We start from the raw sequence: 19,187 nt of genomic DNA, 5'->3' as shown, positions 1-19,187 counted from the left end.
ATTCCGGTTGAAAGCACTCTCCAAAAAAATTATGTAGGCCCAGTGTTTCAGCAAGTTTACAACGACATTAAACATCGCATTGGAGATAATTATTTTTGCTTCGCTGTTGATGAAACAACCGATAGTTATGGAAGATACGTGGCAAGTTTAATTGTTGAAATCTTAAATGAAAATTTCCCTAGTCGAGGGTATGTAGTAAGTTTGAAAATGTTAGATAAAACAAATGGCAATATGATTACCAAATTTGTAAATGACAGTCTTACGTCACTATTTTTGCCAAATGCCGTACCGGCGAATAAAATTTTATTGATGATCTCGGATGCAGCTCGTTATATGTTGAAAGCAGGGAATAATCTAAAAATATTGTACCCCAATTTAATTCACTCTACTTGCATTGCCCACGGTTTAAACAGAGTAGCTAAAGGAATACGTTTGCAGTTTCCTATTGTTAATAAATTAGTGGCAAATGGTAAAAAGATTTTTGTTAAAGCCCCACTAAGAGTGCAAGATTTTAAGGAAAAATTTCCAAACATACCATTGCCCCCAGAGCCGATTATAACGAGGTGGGGAACATGGTTACAAGCCACATTTTATTATGACAAATATATCAAAGAATTTGAGGAAGTAGTTACGGAGTTTAGCGAAGATTCTTCTCAATCGATTAAAGCATAAATATTTTGGAAAACAAAGATTTGCGACAAGATCTAGCTTTTCTAAGAAACAATTGTCAATTCGTATGTGAGGTAATAGAAAAGTTAGAAAAACCCAACATGTTGTTGGAAGATGCCATAAACTTAGTGAAAGAATTTAAACAACAAGCAAACGCAGTAAGGGGTGATATTGGTACTAGAGTATCTCAAAAACTTGACGAAGTGTTAAATAAAAATGCAGATTTCGGTGTTCTTTCCGACGTTGCTCGTGTTTTACAAGGCCAGAAAGTGGAAAATTTGGAGTTATAAGATTCAAAATTAGTTGCAAAATTCAAATTTGCGCCAACAACGAGTGTGGAAGTTGAACGCACGTTCTCCAATTTTAAACAGATTTTAAATGATCGGCGAAAAAATTTTACAGTGGACAACTTGGAACATATAACAATCATAAATTGTTTTAAAGAAAACTGAAATACGTGTGTAAAATATAAAGTCTAGGATTATTGTAATAATATTTTATCCAAAGTTCTAAGAAGTGTTCTTTGATTTGTAATATGATTGTTTTTAATGTTTTTTTGCTTAAAATAAAACTTTTTTAATGAAATCATCGGTGACGGTGGCCGAGCGGTGTTCCATAAAGACAAGTCTGGAGCGGGTTACCGGAAGTCTCGATTGTGGGGCCCAGAAAATCCTGGAGCGGCGTTCTCGATCCATCGAGAGGAACATATAGGTTTAAATAGAGGCCACCATCGGGAACGATGATTATTCAGTCAGTAAGTGGAATCCAGTAAGCGAATTCATTCAAGTTACACCACGGAGTTATTCTGTACATAATCGCTGTAATAGGTAATCGTGTAAATTTGAGTTACTGAGAAATAAATTGTTGACTTTGAAAATAATAATCCATACAACAAAATTTGAAGTTTTCGGGAAAGTTTCCAGGTTTAGTATTCATTCCTTTCGGTTCGCTTTTTGTCTACTCATTACCAGATCACCTAGAGACATAAATTGTTTTAAAAATAACGTCGCTTATTCGCTTTTTGATGTAGACATAATAAACGCACCTCGATAAAGTGTGACAAACCTTTCCCAACTTTTCTCCCCCGCTGTAAGTTTGGCATCTCAATCCCGACCTCCTCTCCACCTGAACCTTATTTGTTGACCCCAAGCCGTCGTAAACCTCGTCGCAATAACCCTCCGCAGCAGGTATGCCTCTGTACCTCCAAGCCCGTAGCGTACGTTTCAGGTGTTTCAGCAATTTTCCGTCTGAGTATGGAATCGATCGCTGGAAGCGCCTCGGCGCTCCGCAACTCGGCAGGCTCAGTTTGTGTGCGTTCGGCTTCCCAGAAACTCGCTTTGCACCCTCTGTGTACACATTGTTCTACTTGTGAAACTACGATGCCTCGGTCGTATCGCTTCTTAATCTAACCTATTGTTTTTTTCGAGTTTTGGTGTGAAAAGGCTTTCTTTTTTATCGGGTCATCATGCCGCTGTTGTTTACGGTTCTCGTGTTCTTGTTGTTGTGCAGCACGGGGTTTTTGGTCAATCCGGTCAGTGCGGGTGATCCGGCGCCGGGGAGGTCGCCGGGGCCGCCGGAAGGCACGGTGGCGGCGGCGGTGGCGGATGGGTGCGAGATGGACGCTGGCGAAGAGGCGGACGATGGCAGTGAGCTGGAGGTGGAGGTTACCCATGCACTGTTCAGGACGGAGGTGGTGGTGCCAGGGATCGAATATCAGGGTAGGTGAAGAAGGTTGCGCTGGGTTTTGGCGCTACCTCGAACATTCTGGAAATGGGAGCTTAAACGAATTATTATCGTTGGGGTATAACTGATCAAAGGGAGAAATGTAGAGAGCAAACCGTTGAAAGGATGAACAAAACAACAATAACAAAATAGTTTACAACAAAACTAAATAACAACAAAATTATATTTACCATTTTCAGGTGGTTGTGGATTTTCTTTACCTGACTAATCAAATTAAGTCAAACTTTTTGGGTTACATTTAGATCAGATAAAAGACTTCATTTTCTGTTATTGGGTTAGTTGCGTCGTAGAACCAACGTAATAAATACATTGCTTGACCGAAATCTTCAGGTCAAAACATTCCACCGAGATTCTATAATTTCGTTGTTCATCGGATTGTTTTTCACTATACTTAATAACTATATCTAAAATAATTGTAAATACGTTCGCTTGACACTAATTGTTTAATTTAAATCTGCATTTACTGATAAGAATTTTTTATATATCGATTTTTAGACCAATTTTAATAATTATTATTAAAATATTAATATAAATTATGTTATTTAGAAAAAAATAGGTCCCCGTTTCCGTCTGTCTGTCTGTCTAAAATTTGTTGGCGCCACCTCAACATTTTGCGTAGTAAATACTATTTGAATTTTTATATAATGTGTACTCCTGTACTTGTAATTTATGAAGCTGCTTTGACTTTTTATGACAATTACTTTATAATAATGTTTGGTCAATATTGGCCACGTGTTGCACGTAACCGATATCTGGCTTATGCTTACGAATCGAATTGTGACTGGTACTGTACATAGCAGATATAGTTCGCAAAATCAGAAAGAAATGAGGTTTTTAAAATTTTCGGGAGATACTAACCTTGCTTGAAAATTATTGTGATTTATATCAAATTTAGCTACGACTTTACTTTAAATTATCTTTAAAATGACTTAAAACAACTTGGACTTTTAAACGGACTGCATACGTGGAATCGCATTGAATACAAACTGACTACATTACATTTCGTATGCGTTTTTTCGCTGACAAACCACATCACATTAAAATAAATTTTCTTGAAAAATCTCTGGACGATTCTACATTAAACTGTATTTCCAACTCTTCCACTCACGCTACTTTCTTTACGACACTAAACTTCTTATCGATTGTGAATGCGTTATAAATCTTTATGCTGGAAATGTGGATCTGATTTAAGCTTCTTCGTTGCGTTGTTTTGACTTCACCTAAAGTACATATTAACACTATGCAGTCATTTTAATAATTAGAAAGTGAAGATTTTTCTAGATTTTTCTTCCTTGCTCTAGACTTATTTTAGTCACATTTATTTTTGTACTGGTTGCTTCCAAGTTATTTTAGTTTTTCATCATTTTATTTTTTTTACTTCAGTTTTTCATTACAATTTTTTATAATCTTCCTCTGCCAAGTTTTGAAAATATCTATAACATTCGTACTTTTTGTTCACTTTCTGCTTGTCCATTTAAAGTTTCCTTTACCTTAATTTTTTTAACTCCAGATTTTGTTTTGTTTTATGTTCTATCAAACCCTCTTCATTTTGTTTATCGTTCGTTGTTTTGTTAAGGAATTTTTTTCTTATTTTGACCATCTACTTCAGTTTTCGTGATAAATACTCATAACTATTGAGACCCACATCTATAGCTGATGTTATCTTAGTCACCAGACAGGTGTTTCTTGTGCTTTTTAGTTTGCCTTGACCTCAATTCGACGTCTTTCTTCTCTGTTGCTGTAATATTATTTCAGTACGTTTAATTTGATTTTTGTGTATTCTATTTCTATCCTACTTTACCTTAAGTGTGTATTGTTACTATTTATCAATAGTATAAATAATTTTTTAGACAGCGTGATTATCATTCTTTAGAGTTTTTTTGTTTCGTAACTTATTCTGCTGTTATACTTTTACCGTATTTTTCTATTTTCTACTAAACTGTTGTATTTCTGTTTACATCCCAAGCGTAAGCGAAGAAAGTATTGTAATGGTCTCAACGTTATATATCAATAAGTCTGCCGTTCGTCCGCCGTTTGTATCGATTTATATTAGACCGATTACCTTTAAAACTACCGGACCGATTGTTGTGAATTTTGCGTAAATGGTAAAAACTCATCAAAATTTTGCTAATCATCCCATCCAACAATTTAATGACATTGCCTCAAAAATTTGGACATTATTTAAATTTTATAAAATAGCATAGACATGTAGTTTATGAATTTGCCTTGACCTTCTCCCGCGACATCCAAATTTCAATTTTTCGTAAAAAACTTCAAATTTTATAACAACATATTATATGTAATGCTGATTACGAACTCTCGGTGGCGCAGCGTTAAAAAATACGGTTGCGAGTCGGGATCCTCTCATGGGCCTATCTTCATATTCCCTGGGCGTAAGCTAAGGAAGAAACTACGGGATTGATTGTGGGCAAATTTTATATGTATATGTTAGGAATGTCGTATACATGGGCCAACGCTACTAAAATTTGCCTAATCAAACTTACCACTAATGTGCTGACATCTCCTCAAAATTTTTCATACTAAGTAGGATTTAAATTTTACAACATAACATACTCCTGTACTTGTTGTTTATGAATTGGCCTTGAGATTTTTCGCGAGGCATCCAAATTTTCATAAAAAATCGAAATTGGACAGAAATCTTTTATGTTACTATGTGTATAAGCGGAGTTATTACAAGGCTGATCGCGTAAGCGTAGTGTTCGCTTTTTGATGTATAACGCAAAAATGCCGCACGTTCGGATGTGGAATGGGTTTTTTTTTGTATGATCTACGTTTTTATTGTTCAAATCTCACGGACGGTACCCCAGTGTTTTATTATTAGTATTACCTGCACGTGTCGCAATTGACATAAATGTCCTTGCTGAAATAACGCTGATTAGAACATTTTTAAATGGGAAACTCACTAAACAGGCCTTGCTCTTTATCAGTACATTGATAATTTTGGGACAATTGTTAATCCGTTTCCCGTCATGGGTAGAGGACAAGGATACTCTGGAGTCTAGAGCAAATACTCGTATAAACAATTGTGTTTTCATAACATAATGCTTTCGAATTATAGACAGTAGCAGGGTATGGGTGATCAACTATGACATACTAATGATTTCAGAATAACAAGCTCTACAAGAATCTCTAAAAAATACAATATCATATGCTTATATTTTGCCTTTTTTTAATATATTTAGTCTTCTTTCCATAATCAAAAACTTAAAACATGTTTAAAAAGGGAAAATTTTATAGAGAAATATGAATGTTGCAATTAAGTTCCGCCCCCAAAATTACGACAACCAAAAAAATCGTCGGATAGTGCGGGTGGGTGGGGGCTTATATTTTGCCTTTTTTACGTATTTATTCTTCTTTTCATAACCAAAAACTTAAAATGGTAAATTTTTATAGGGAGATATGAATTTTGCAATTAAGCTCCCATCCCCTAGCCCACGACAAATTAAAAAACCATCACAATTAAGGTAGGGCGGATGGGCGGAGCTTATATTTTGCTTTTTTTAAATATATTTAGCAGTCTTTTCATAACCAAAAACTTAAAATGATTGTTTAAAATGGTACATTTTTCTAAAAAAATATGAATTTTGCAATTAAGCTCCGCCCCCAAGCTCACGACACATATGTAAAAAAATCAACACAATTAAGACAGGGTGGGTGGGCGGGGCTTATATTTTGCCTTTTTTTTATATGTTTAGTCTTCTTTTCATAACCAAAAATTTAAAACATGTTTAAAATGGTAAATTTGTATAGAGAAATATAGATTTTGTATTTAAGCCCCACCCCGTGACTTGTAACAAATAAATAAATCTTCACAATTGAGATGTGCTAGTATTTTGCCTTTTTTAATATATTTAGTGTCATTTTCGTAACCAAAAATTTAAAATATCAATTATGCAATTACGCTCCGCCCCCAAGATCAAGACAAATAAAAAAATCATCACAATTAAAATAGGGTGGGTGGGTGGGGGCTTATATTTTACTTTTTTTTTTTAATATATTTAGTTTTCTTTTCATAACCAAAAAATTAAATTGGTAAATTTGTATAGAGAAATATGAATTTTGCAATTACGCTTCATCGCCCAGCTCACGACAAATAAAAAAATGATCACAATTAGGATAGGGCGGGTGGGCGGGATTTTATATTTTACCAATTTTTTTTAATATACTTGGTTTTCTTTTATTAACAAGAAAATGAATAAATATTCAAAATTGTAAATTTTTGTAGGGAAATATGAATTTTGCAATTACACTCTGCCCCTCGATCCGACAAAGAATGAAAAATTCGTCACAGCTGAGATATATAATAACATATTTAAGTGTTAACAAAAAAAGTTGGATTTTGTGCACAAAAAAAAACGTGTCAAAACACGTTTATAGAATGTCATTTCGCTTCTTACATACAAATAAAACTGTATTTTAGGGGCGAGGGAAGTCCTTAAACCATCATTATCTTTATACTTTAACTGTCATTGTCTACATATTTTTTAGTTTATAAAGGTTATTACAAAATAAGTAAAATTTCACAGAAACAATTTATAATTTTTGAAAAAACTGTACTTCAGAGGTGAGAAAAATTCTGTCCTAATAACCTTCGTGTAATTTCTACTTCCTAAACATAAGTTTATTGAAACAGAGCTCATCCGGTGAATGACTACGTTCATATTTTCTCGACGTTTCATGACTCGTAGAGTACGAAAAAAATAGGTCTTTCCTTCCTGATAATCTCCAAAAATACCAGACCGATTTTTGCCAAATTTAGTATGTTATGAATGTCATGAAAATGATGAAACACCAATTCAAATGTGTGTAATCATCTCCACCAACAATATGATATTCGCTCAAAATTTTGTGCAATAAATATGATTTAAATTTTATAAAATAATATACTCCTATACTTGTGGTTTATGAATCCGCCTTAAATTTTATTCACAATTACTTTACAAAAATGTTTGTGCAATATTTTTGCCTGTTTCGTATGATAATCATCGTTGACTTTTTTCTCATACATCGAATTTGTTTGACTGTTTCACTTCTAAATCTCTAAATAACTTGGACCAATTTTTGTATAATATTCTTATTAATGTCGTTAGGCTAAGTATCTTAATCATGTTTTATATCTTTTTAGCGTGCATTTTTTTCTAATTTGTCACCACCAAATACTTCTTCTGGCTTCCTCCTTTTGTCCAGACATGTTGTCTTGCGTCAAATTTCCTTAAATTGTTTAATATCAATAATATCGCAGCCACAAGTAACTCACATAAATCCTGGAGTAGGAAACAGTAGGCCCTCCGTTTCCGTTTGTCGTCTGCTGCGGATTTTGTTAGACAGAAAATCATCGAAACTAACAAATATTCTGAAATTGTGGGTATCTTTTATGAATATGTAGATTTTAAAACGCTAAGTAAAATTTGTTTCATATTTTGTAATTTAATAATCTACCTTTGTATTTACATACATATTTAAAATACGTGGAGATTGTTAAATTTTATAATTTTTATAAAAAAAAAACTGAATGTGTTTAATTGTGCTTCAGGGCTGAAGAAAGTTATAACAAAGTAAATTTAGATTATATATCGACTTTTTAAAACGTATTACGAATATACTGTGTAATCAGAGATGTCTGAGTCTATTAGCAGTACTTTCAAACAAAATTGTTACCTTTTCTTGCGGTTATGTTGGCATAACGGAAGTAATTGTGTGACAGATATGTCAGTCATGACATGTGATAAATTTAGGTTATGTTTTGAATACATTTTGCAAATTAAAAATGTCAATTTTGACAGCTGACAACCAGAAATTGTAGAAAACATCGTGACACTAATTTCAACTAAAAATCCGGGATAGCCAACAGACTCAGTCATTTCTGATCACACGGTATTTCCTCTTAAACTTGGTAAATCTTTTAGTAATCTCCTGTGTGTCAGAGTTAATGTTATTTTGCAACTGATAATAATAATTGTTCACAGTAATTATTTGCTATGAAATTATGACCTGACCTGGCCTTACCTGACCTGACCTGCTCGACTGAGTCTGCTCAGTACTAAGAGTAACTGAGAACTGTTTTTTTTTTTTAAATTAGATTTTAAGTACCCACACTACTTGGTAATCAAAATAACTATTTTATTAAAATTCAATAGAATCTTCAATTAACAATGGCAAATATTTTCAATTTTCTTTTAGTGCGAAATTTATATAAATATTTTCAAAAGCAATCCAGGAAAAAAAGGCATTACATTAAAACCAACTAAAAATTCATTGTAGGTTATTTTTGCAAAATTCGTTTAATTTGTTGTCAGTTCGTCCTAAGAGAATAAGCTTCACAACTTTCCTCCACACTTCAAAAAACACAAGTCTGGTAAAAAAGTCGACGGAACTTTAGTTTCTCTGATCATGTAAAATTTACTAAGGTTTTCTGTGCCTTCTTCTCCATTCTAGCTAATAGTAGGGGCATGCTCCCTTTATTAATAAAAATTTATCTCGTTTCTCATTTGAACACAACAAAATTATTACTGTCGAAAAAATAAAAACTTGCCCCTTTTTGTGGGGCAAAAAGGGCCAAATTGTTCCACTTTGTGGTATCCTAAGTGTGCAACTCGCGATAGAATTAATGATCAGCCATAAAGCTCCTTTCACGCAAAATAAACATGTTTTTTGTGCAATATGTATAAAGTTTACTGCTGAGTATACTAGAGTAATAAATGCAAGCATCCATAAAAACTGAAAAGATATATTATGTTATACTGTAAACTGTATGTTTTTGTTGTTGAGAAGGCAACATAAAGAGGAGGGTTCGGTGTCAGCTATGACAGACGAGAACCAATGAATAAAGTTTCTTATTAAGGCCGAAAGCATACAATAAATGGGTCAAGTTTCTAGCCAAACATAGGCTTTCTTTATATTTATGATTTTGTTTTCGTTAGTTCGGATATAAGGCCTATTTATAAAACAGACACCCTGTTATGTTTTCTAAATTAAATTAATTTATTGCCGATAGTTATCGAGAAGAGCGAACAGCCAGCTAAGAGAAAATTATCTGCATGTTTTTGGAGCGACTTCCAGACTTTGAGGTTTTTTTGAGGCAATATTTCAGCCCAGATTTATGAGAAGCGTTTAGTATAAAAAGGCTTCGATTAGAATTACAAAATTTTCTCGTTAAGCTCTCGGAACCGAGCCGCGATCGACTTTCATTACCAAAACCAGAACCTAATTGCGCCGAATGAAATAAACGCGGATGATCAGAGTCTGCGAATACGGGTTAATACTGCCCTTACATCCGTCGAATTGTCAGCCGTACGAAATTAATCACCTGCAAAAAAAATACGTTAAATGGTTTAATTAGGCGTCGATTTGAGAATCTATTAATCATGGAACAATGATTGACCACTTCTTGTTCCCATGGACTCCATCAAATCAATAAACCCACTGTAATTAATCAAATTCCCACAAGATCAATTCCAAAACAATTCGTGTTTCTGCTAGCTAGCTGGATACCTTTACTTTAATCAAAAGATTAATTACTTGTAACTTGGGGCAAAATTTTGAGTTATTGTGGTGTTTATCTTAGTTTGGTGGTTCCTAAGGGAGTGGTGAGTGGAAGGAACATGAGGAAAGCGACCATCTGTACTAATTGTGACAGTTCATCTGTCATTTTGTACGGGAAGAGTATTAACTAATTATGACGCGAGTCGTTCGTGTTTAGAGTAATTAGAAGATACTTGGACTCTACAACGGTTCTAGGTGAGGGATTTCGTTCTCGTTTATTACCTTAAAAAACCTGAAAAAAAATTGGTCTCGTTCCTAAAGCAAAGTACAACACATCCCACTTCTTTGAAAGATTATAAAAAGCAGCTTTTTTGAGTTGAATTTTTCAGTTGCTTAATTTTTATTTTTTTGTTTCTTCTGTTTTTCAATTTTCCAACATTTGATTCTTCCAATTTTTCGACAGAATCTTTCGTACGGTTTCCTATTTTCTTCTTTTTTAATTATTCGATTTTTTGTTTCTCAATTTTTTGTTTGTTCAATTTTCAGATTTTTCGATTCATTGATTAACTTATTCGATTTGCAACTTTTTAGAATTGCGGTTTTTCGAGTTTTCAAGTTTAAATTTTTCAGTTTTTCATATTTCCAACTTTTAAATTTTCAATTACAATAATTTTTTTTCAACTATTCGGTTTTTGATTTTGTAATTTTTTACATTTTCAATTTTTTGTTTCTTCAGTTTTCGATTTGCGATTTTTCGACTTTTATCTTTTATTTGTTTCTTCAATTTATAGATTTTGCAATTTTTCAGTCCGAAATTTCTTGAGTTCTCAATCTTTAATTTTCCAGTTTTTCGAATCTTCTTGTTCAATTATTTCATTTTTTGATTTTATAATTTTTTATTATAAAAATAATATTATATTATCTGTTACCCTCTTTTGCCCATTGGGTGTCGAGGGAATATTATTTATGTATTACTTATTTATTATAAAATCAAAAAATTATTTATAATTTTTTGTTTCTTCAATTACTCACTTTTTCATTTTCTTGTTTCTTTAATTTTTAAAGTTTGCAATTAACCGCTCTCAAATTTACCGAGTTTTTAATTTTTAATTTTTCAGTTTTTCGATTTTTTAATAAACCTTTTCTTCAAATTTTCGATTTGTAACTTTTCATTTGGGTGTTTATTTTCTTTGTTTTTATAATTTTTTGTTTTTTCAATTTAAATTTTTGAATTTTTATTTTTTTTTGTTTCTTCAATTTTAACATATACAACTTATTCACTTTTCATTTTTAAATTTTTCAGTTTTTCGATTTTCCAACTTTTGGTTGTTTCAATTTTTAGATTTGCATTTTCACGATATTTCAACTTTTAATTTTTCAATTTTTCATGTCTTCAATTTTTCGTTTCGGTTCTTTATTTTCTTCACTTTTTAAATTTTTCGGTTTTTCATTGTTCTAATTTTATAATTTTTCTGTTTTGCAACGTGAAATCTTTCAATTTTTGAATTATTCCGTTTTTTATTTTTCAAACCTTTGAATCTTTTAATTTTCCGGCTGCAATTTTTCGTTTTGGTTTTTTATTTTCTTTATTTTTACAATTTTTCGATTTTTTTAATTTTTTGCTTTTTCATTTTATTTTTTTCAGTTTTTCACTTTTTTGTTTCTTCTATTTTTAGATTCTACAATTATTGGGTCTAAAATTTCTCTAGTTTCCAATTTTTAATTTTTCAGTTTTTCAATTCTTTGAGAAACTTTTTCTTCAAATTTTCGATCTGCAATTTTTCATTTCGGCTTTCTATGTTTTTAGAATTTTTCGATTTTTCAATGTCCCGACTTTATAATTTTGCAATTGTTCGGTCTAAAATTTCTCCAGTTTTCAATTTTTGATTTTTCAGTTTTTCATTTTTCCAACTTTTGAATCTTTCAATTTTTCGACTGCAATTTTTCGTTTCGGTTTTTATTTTCTTTATTTTTTTCAATTATTCGGTTGTTCGATGTTATAATCTTTGTTTTTTCTCAATTTTTCGTTTCTTAAGTTTTTCAATTTGCGATTTTTAGATTTTCTTGTTTTTTCGATTTTCAGATTTTGCAATTTTTCCATTTAAAATTTCTAGAGTTTTCAATTTTCAATTTTTCGATTTTTTAATTAACTTTTTCATCAAATTTTCGATTTACAACTTTTCGTTTGGGTTTCATATTTGCTTTATTTTTACAATTTTGTTGTTTCAATTTTTCGTGTCTTCAGTTTTTCATTTGAAATTTTTCGAATTTTCAGTTTAAATTTTTTAGTTTTTCAATTTTCCAACTTTTAAATCTTTCAATTTTTCGAATTTTTCTTTTCGGTTTTATGCTTTTATATTTTGTTTATCTTTTAATTATTCGATTTTTCGATTTTATAATTTTTTGTTTCTTCAAATTTTCGTTTCTTCAGTTTTTTGATTTTTTCGTTTTTCTAGTTTCTTAATTTTCAGACTTTGCAATTTCTCGTGTTTTCAGTTTTAGTTTTTCAATTGTTCGATTCCATAATTAACCTTTTCTTCAAATTTTTCATATGCAATTTTTCGTGATGAATTGGTATGTTCTTTATTTTTACAATTTTTCGGTTTTTCAATGTTTCGATTTTATAATTTTTTGTTTTTCAATTTCAATTTCTTTCAATTTTTCATTTTTTTTTTGTTTCTTCAATTTTACTATATGCAACTTTTCCACTTTCATTTTTATATTTTTCGATTTTTCGATTTTCCAATAATTTTGGAATGCTATAATTTTTAGAATTGCAGTTTCATGTGTTCTTAAGTTTTAACTCGTCAATTTTTCATTTCTTATATTTTTGATTTGCAATTTTTCGGTTTTTCAATTTTTAGATTTTTGAATTTAGCGTTTTTACAATTTTACATTTTTCAGCTTGTAGATTTTTTTATTTTACGATTTTAGAATTTTTCCACTTTTCAATTATTGGATTTTAAAACTTTTTCATTTATTCGATTTTTAATATTTCAATTTTGCGATCTTTGAATGTTACAGTTTTTCGTTTTTACAATTTTGACGATTTTATAATTTTTTGATTTTACAGATTGTGGGTTTTCCAATTTTTGGATTCAATTCGTTTTTTTCTTTTCCAATTTTTCGATTATTTAATTTTTTCGGTTTTCAAGTTTCTCGATTTTTAATTTTTCAGTCTTTCATTTTTTTTTCTTCAGTTCTCCGACTTGCAATTTTTCGATTTTCCACTTTGTTCATTTGCTGTTTTTTTCGTTTTTTTTTTCAGTTTTTTCCCATCTTTTAGTTTTTCGATTTGAATTCTTGAATTTTTCGATTTTTCAACTTTTTGATTAAAAAAATGAAAAAATTTCAGAAATGCAAAAATTGAAAAATCAAAAATTAAAAGACGAAAAAGTATAAAACGAAAACTCAAAAATCTAAAAATTGTAAATCAACAACTTGAAACAATTGAACAAACGAAAAATACAAGAAACCTTGAAAAAATAAAGGAAATGAAAAATTGAAAAATTAAAAATTGTAATATCGAAAAATTGGAAAGCTGACAATTTGCAACTAGAAAAATTGAAGAAACAAAAAATCAAAAACTCAAAAAATCAAAAAATGAAAGTAGAAAAAACTGAAAATTATGAAACTGAAATTGAAAAATGGAAAAATTGAAAAATGAAAGAAAATGAAAAAACGAAAAACTGTGATATCAAAAAATTGGTCGAAGATAAATAAATCCAGATTTTTTGAACAATTATAAAATTGGATTTTGCAAATTTTATTTTTTATGATAACCCTTATAAGTTAAAATAAAGTCACCCTGTGTATAAGAAATTCTAAAAACTATGAGTATCTTGATAAAACACAGGTATAGTTTCCCCAGTTCTAATTCAGTTTTATGATAGTACCCCATTGTGTAAAAATTAACTTCAGTCATAAATGAGGATTTAACCATGCCGTTACCATTATACAGTATAATAGTTAAATCCTTATTCATGACTGTTCCATCATCGGCAGTAGAAATGTATTCTTAAGGAACTTAACTTTTACAGATCATAAAATCGAATTAAAACTGGGGAAACTATATAGTCATAATGTTTTGCGTATTTCAGAGAGGATTTATTAGGCAATTTTTTGGAGCGGATAAACGAATAAATTTTTATTTACTATGTTTACGATAACATTAAACCGTTTGCAAGATTTCGGAGCATTCGATTTTGCAGTTTCGGAGTTAAATTGCAAAATGTTATACAATTTTGATTTTTTTTTCCAAAAATCTGCATGTCTAAGATGAAAACCCAACACGGATTAATACAAAATTTGATAACAATCGGTCCAGTAATTTCGGAGATTATGTGTCTAATAATCATGCTCAGGAAGTAGGAGCTTTTATTACGTCGTGCAACAAAATCATGAAATGTGTTTTCAGATGCTCAATATCGTGCAAAATTAATAAGTCAGAATCCGGAAGTCTCTTAATTAAATAAAAATTTCTAAATTACAAATATTTTGTTTGAAGTCGTCAAAAAGTGGGAATGTTGTTATTCGACCCAAATCTCAAATAAGCTTGCGTTTAAAGCGCACTTTCCCCGTTTGCTAAAATCTCACAATTTCTGTAAATTGCAAATGTACAAAGTGGTCGACATTAATAATTTCGCAATTCCATTTGGTTCTTATTTAGCACATTTATAATTCTAAGCATGTTTAACCTTTAAAATCCCATCTCGAAATTTCAACTCTGACCTTTCCATAAACACTACATTACTTCGTGAAAAATCACGAACTGCATTCAGGTAGAAAATTACGATTCAACAAACACTCCACCAATTAACTCCTGGCACTCACTCCTAAGTAATTAAATTTATATCGCAAGATCGAAAACATTAATAAGTAAATTGCCTGTACCCATTAAAAGCAAACGAGTAAAATTACCGTACGCTTTTCTATTTTCATCGATTTTCTAATGGGTCTGATTATTTCTGGCACAAAACAACCCCTAGGACACACACACAGCGGCACTTAACTCAACAATAACATTATTTTTTCGAATATTACGTTAGAAAAGTGGCGGTAAAAGCCTTCGCGGTCTGAAAACATGTTATTTCAAGAACTCAAACATTGTGAAGAAGCGCGGCAAACTTTCGTAACTGCGGGAATAATATTAAAGTCGGCCCACACTCGTAGGCCAATGACGACAAAATATGTCTGGAAAATTTTGCACAAAAATAAATGTAATTTAATAAAAAGACCAAAGGTAAATATTTAAAGAAGCGGCTTGTTAAGCACATGTTTACAGTTTAATGTCACTTTTATCCCCCGTGTCTAGTTCAGACGTTCATTTAATTTTCGGTAAAAACGTAAAATTCAAATTATGTGGATTTTTAACGTCACTAGACATAAAAATATTGTGGACGAGGAAAAGCGAAATGTTTGCGGTTTGCCTGAACGATACATAATTAATGACGTTTGTTTATTACTTGACGAGAGAGAAAACTTTTTAAAATAAAATTTTTGTGGTTCTAGATGTCATATTTATAAGTAGATCGCTAACAGTACTTTTGAATAAATATTTTAAACATGAGTAGTGCATTATACTTGTAGATAACTGATCTACAAATCTGTTCTAAAATTCAAATGAACGTAAATAAAATACGTATACGAGACAAAATTGGATCAAGTTCGTCTATCGACTGTCATTATTATTATCAACGTTAATTTTTTGCGCAGTACCAAACTAAAATAGTATAAAATTTATATGATTATAAGTAAACATTTATATTTTCATTTTTTGCTTAGGTAATTTTTTAATATACGTTGGCGTAAAGTTTTGCAAAAATATGACAAATGAGATTACAGAATGTGAGTGGTTATTGGTCTTTAAAAATTCAAAGCCAAACATGTTATTCCGTTAAAAAACAACACATAATGTCATAGTTCAAAAGCTAATGGTTCTAGGTATAAACAGATGAGATCCAAACAACAACCATTAAGAAAATTAGTTTACCTGTACAACAGTAAAATGAATTTTTTATTTTTTTACACTTTGGAGTTGGTGTACACAAAGTTTCTTTCATTTTATGCCTCGATATAAGCTGCTTAGATTTCTTTTAGATTTCCACTAATTAATTTATGAAATTATTTCAAAAATTTGGTGTAAATCAATACGGATTCATAAATTACGAACACGCAATCGGTTCGATAGTTTCACAAATTTCGGTGGTAAATGAAAACGGGAGAAAACATGAAAGTAGCGATAATCACCGGATGGGCTTGGCTTACGCTCGGGAAGTAAAACTATGTGTCAGGAAAATCATTACTTTAACCAGTTAGTCAAAAGAGGGATCCATTTTACATCTAATGATCCGCCATTTTGGTGTAGTATATTGTGTCCTCTTTAAAGTGTAATCGAGCGCAAAGAACATTACTGCATGTCGTTTTATGCAGGAAAATCTCATGAAAACAACATGTCATAACACTGGAGAACTTCTTTCCGTTTAATGACAGATAAATTCCATGTCTCGTATGGAATGGAGAAAAACACATGCTAGACGCTAAAATTTCCTTCCAAAAGCCTCGCGTAAGTGTATATTCCATTTTTATGTTGAAATATATATATGTACTTTGCATCAAGTGGAAATGTTTCAGAAAAACATTACTTGCAGGTTTTTCCTGTGAAATTAATTCAAGTGACTAGGGATAGATGTGCTTACTTTTAAAATTCCAAAATTTCACAATGAATGTAAAGAATTTGGGAAGCCATCTTGACTAACTCTTGCTAAACCTAGGCTAAATGTGAATTAGGATCACAGTCACCGTATATACAGAAGTTCCAATAGGTGCCGCCGGGGAATTACACAGTTATTGTTGACTACATCCTTCAGCACTAATTTATTATTTTCAAATATATAGGTCTACATATACGGTGTCAAAAGTGCATACAAATTTTAATTTTTCAATGCGACAGCCTATATATTATTAAAACTTTTTTTTATATATAAAAAAAAACACATCATATCAAATCATCAATTTTCAATGAACAGATACTTAAAACGTGTTCAAAATATAGGTATTTATGTAGAAAATCTTCATTAGAAATTAAGCTCCGCCTTTTGTTCGACGATGAATAAACAAGCACAGTTATGCTAAAAGAGCAGAGTGGGCGGCGCCTATTCGTTTAAAGTTTTACTTAGAATAGTTTGTTTTCAGCAATGAATAGTTTAAAGTAAGTTTTAAAAGCAATTTCACATTCAGAAATATTTCATTTGCATTTAAGTTTCCCTTGCCTTTAGCGTATGTGGAATAAAACGGTTCATTAAAGTGGACTTTAGGGTGGGTGGCTTTTTCCTATCACAATATTCTATAGACGGGAACACTCTTTTTTTCTTAAAATCATCAATTTTCAATGAATAGATACTTAAACCGTGTTCGAAAATATAGGTATTTCTATAGAAAATCCTCACTGGAAATTAAGCTCCTCCTTTCGTTTCACGATGAATAAATAACATCATTTAGGCTAGAAAAGCTGAGTGGGCGGGGCTTATTCATTTAATAATGTTTTTCTCAAAATAATCTCTTTTCAGTAATTTCAAATAAGTTTCAAAGACAATTTCTTCTACAGAAATAACATTTGCATCTGAGCTTCGCTCGCCCTAAGGTTGTGAGGAATAAAAAGGAATATCAAGGTGGGGTTTAGGATGATTGGGCGGAGCATATTTTTTCTAGTACAGTAACCAATAAACGGGCACGCTTTTTGTCTTAAAACCATCGATTTTCCATGAACAGATGCTTAAAACGTGTTCTAAATATAGGCATTTCTATAGAAAATCCTCTTTGGAAATTAAGCTCCGCCTCTTGTTCCACCATTATTAAACAAACGCAGTTAGGCTAGAAGAGCTGAGTGGGCGGTGCCTATTCGTTTAATGTTTTACTTAGAATAGTTTGTTTTCAGTAATGAATTGTTTATAAAGTCCTCTTCAGAAATATTTCATTTGCATTTAAGTTTCACTTGCCTTTACCACATGTGGAATAAAACGGATCATTAAGGCGGAGTTTAGGGTGGGTGGGCGGGGCATCTTTTTTCTATAACGATATTATATAGACGGGCACACATTTTTTTTTCATAAAATCATCAATTTGCAATGAACAGATACTTAGAAGGTGTTCGAAAATATAGGTATTTCTATAGAAAATTCTTACTGGTAATTAAGCTCCTCCTCTCGTTTCATGATGCATAAATAACGTCATTGAGGCTAGAAAACGTGAGTGGGCGGGACTTATTCATTCAATGTTTTTCTCAGAATAATTTATTTTCAGTAATGAATAATTTCAAATAAGTTTCAAAGACAATTTCTTCTACAGAATTATCATTTGCTTCTAAGCTTCGCTGTCCCTAAGGTTGTGAGGAATAAGAAGGAATATCAAGGTGGGGTTTAGGATGGTTGGGCGGAGCATATTTTTTCTAGTACAATAACCAATAAACGGACACACTTTTTTTCTTAAAACCATCAATTTTCAATGAACAGAACGTGTTCTAAATATAGGGCTTTCTACAGAAATTCCTTATTGGAAATTAAGCTCCGCCTCTTGTTCCACGATGAATAAACAAACGCAGTTAGGCTAAATGAGCTGAGTGGGCGGAGTCGATTTCTTTTAATGTTTTACTTAGAGTAGTTTGTTTTCAGTAATGAACTGTTTATAAAATAAGTTTCAAAGGCAATTTTATCTTCAGAAATATTTCATTTGCATTGAAATTTCTCTTGACTTGAACACATGTGGAATAAAACGGATCATTAAGGCCGGTTTTAGAGTGGGTGGGTGGAGCATCTTTTTTCTATCACAATATCTATAGACGGTGACACTCTTTTTTTTTCTTAACGTCATTAATTTTCAAAGAGCAGATACATATTTAAAACCTCATTGGAAATTAAGCTCCGCCTCTTGTTCGACGATGAAGAAACAAACGCAGTGAGGAAAGAAGAGCTGAGTGGGCGGGGCCTATTTGTTTAATGTTTTACTTAGAATAGTTTGTTTCCACTAATGAATTGTTTAAAGTAAATTTCATTCGATAGTTTCATCTTCAGAAATATTTCACTTACATTTAAGCTTCGCTCGCCTTTAGCTGATGAGGAATAAAAAGGATCATTAAAGAGGAGTTTGGGGTGGGTGGGTGGGGCACCTTTTTTCTATTGCAATATTCTGTAGCCGGGCACACTCTTTTTTTTAAATCATCAATTTTCAATGAAAAGGTACTTAAAACGTGCCCAAAATATAGGTACTTCTACAAA

At 31.5% G+C, this 19,187-nt stretch overlaps 1 protein-coding gene across 2 annotated transcripts in view; it reads left to right on the top strand.

Annotated features, from left to right (window-relative positions):
- Nucleotides 1–2,006: 2,006 nt before the first annotated feature.
- Nucleotides 2,007–19,187, top strand: part of LOC135139429 (uncharacterized) — a 229,932-nt gene continuing 212,751 nt past the window's right edge. For both annotated transcript variants that reach the window (XM_064069657.1, XM_064069656.1), the window contains exon 1: nucleotides 2,007–2,387. In XM_064069657.1, coding sequence (XP_063925727.1) covers nucleotides 2,135–2,387 — 253 coding nt within the window. In that variant the 5' untranslated portion in view covers nucleotides 2,007–2,134. The remainder of the gene's footprint in view (nucleotides 2,388–19,187) is intronic.

The sequence above is a fragment of the Zophobas morio genome, unplaced genomic scaffold (genome assembly GCF_036711695.1).
Source record: "Zophobas morio isolate AGI-343-1 ecotype UQ-CSIRO unplaced genomic scaffold, CSIRO_AGI_Zmor_V1 ptg000031l, whole genome shotgun sequence".
Classification (NCBI taxonomy): Eukaryota; Metazoa; Arthropoda; class Insecta; order Coleoptera; family Tenebrionidae; genus Zophobas; species Zophobas morio.
The sequence above is the reverse complement of the archived record's forward strand: the minus strand, read 5'-3'. Positions and strand labels throughout refer to the sequence as shown.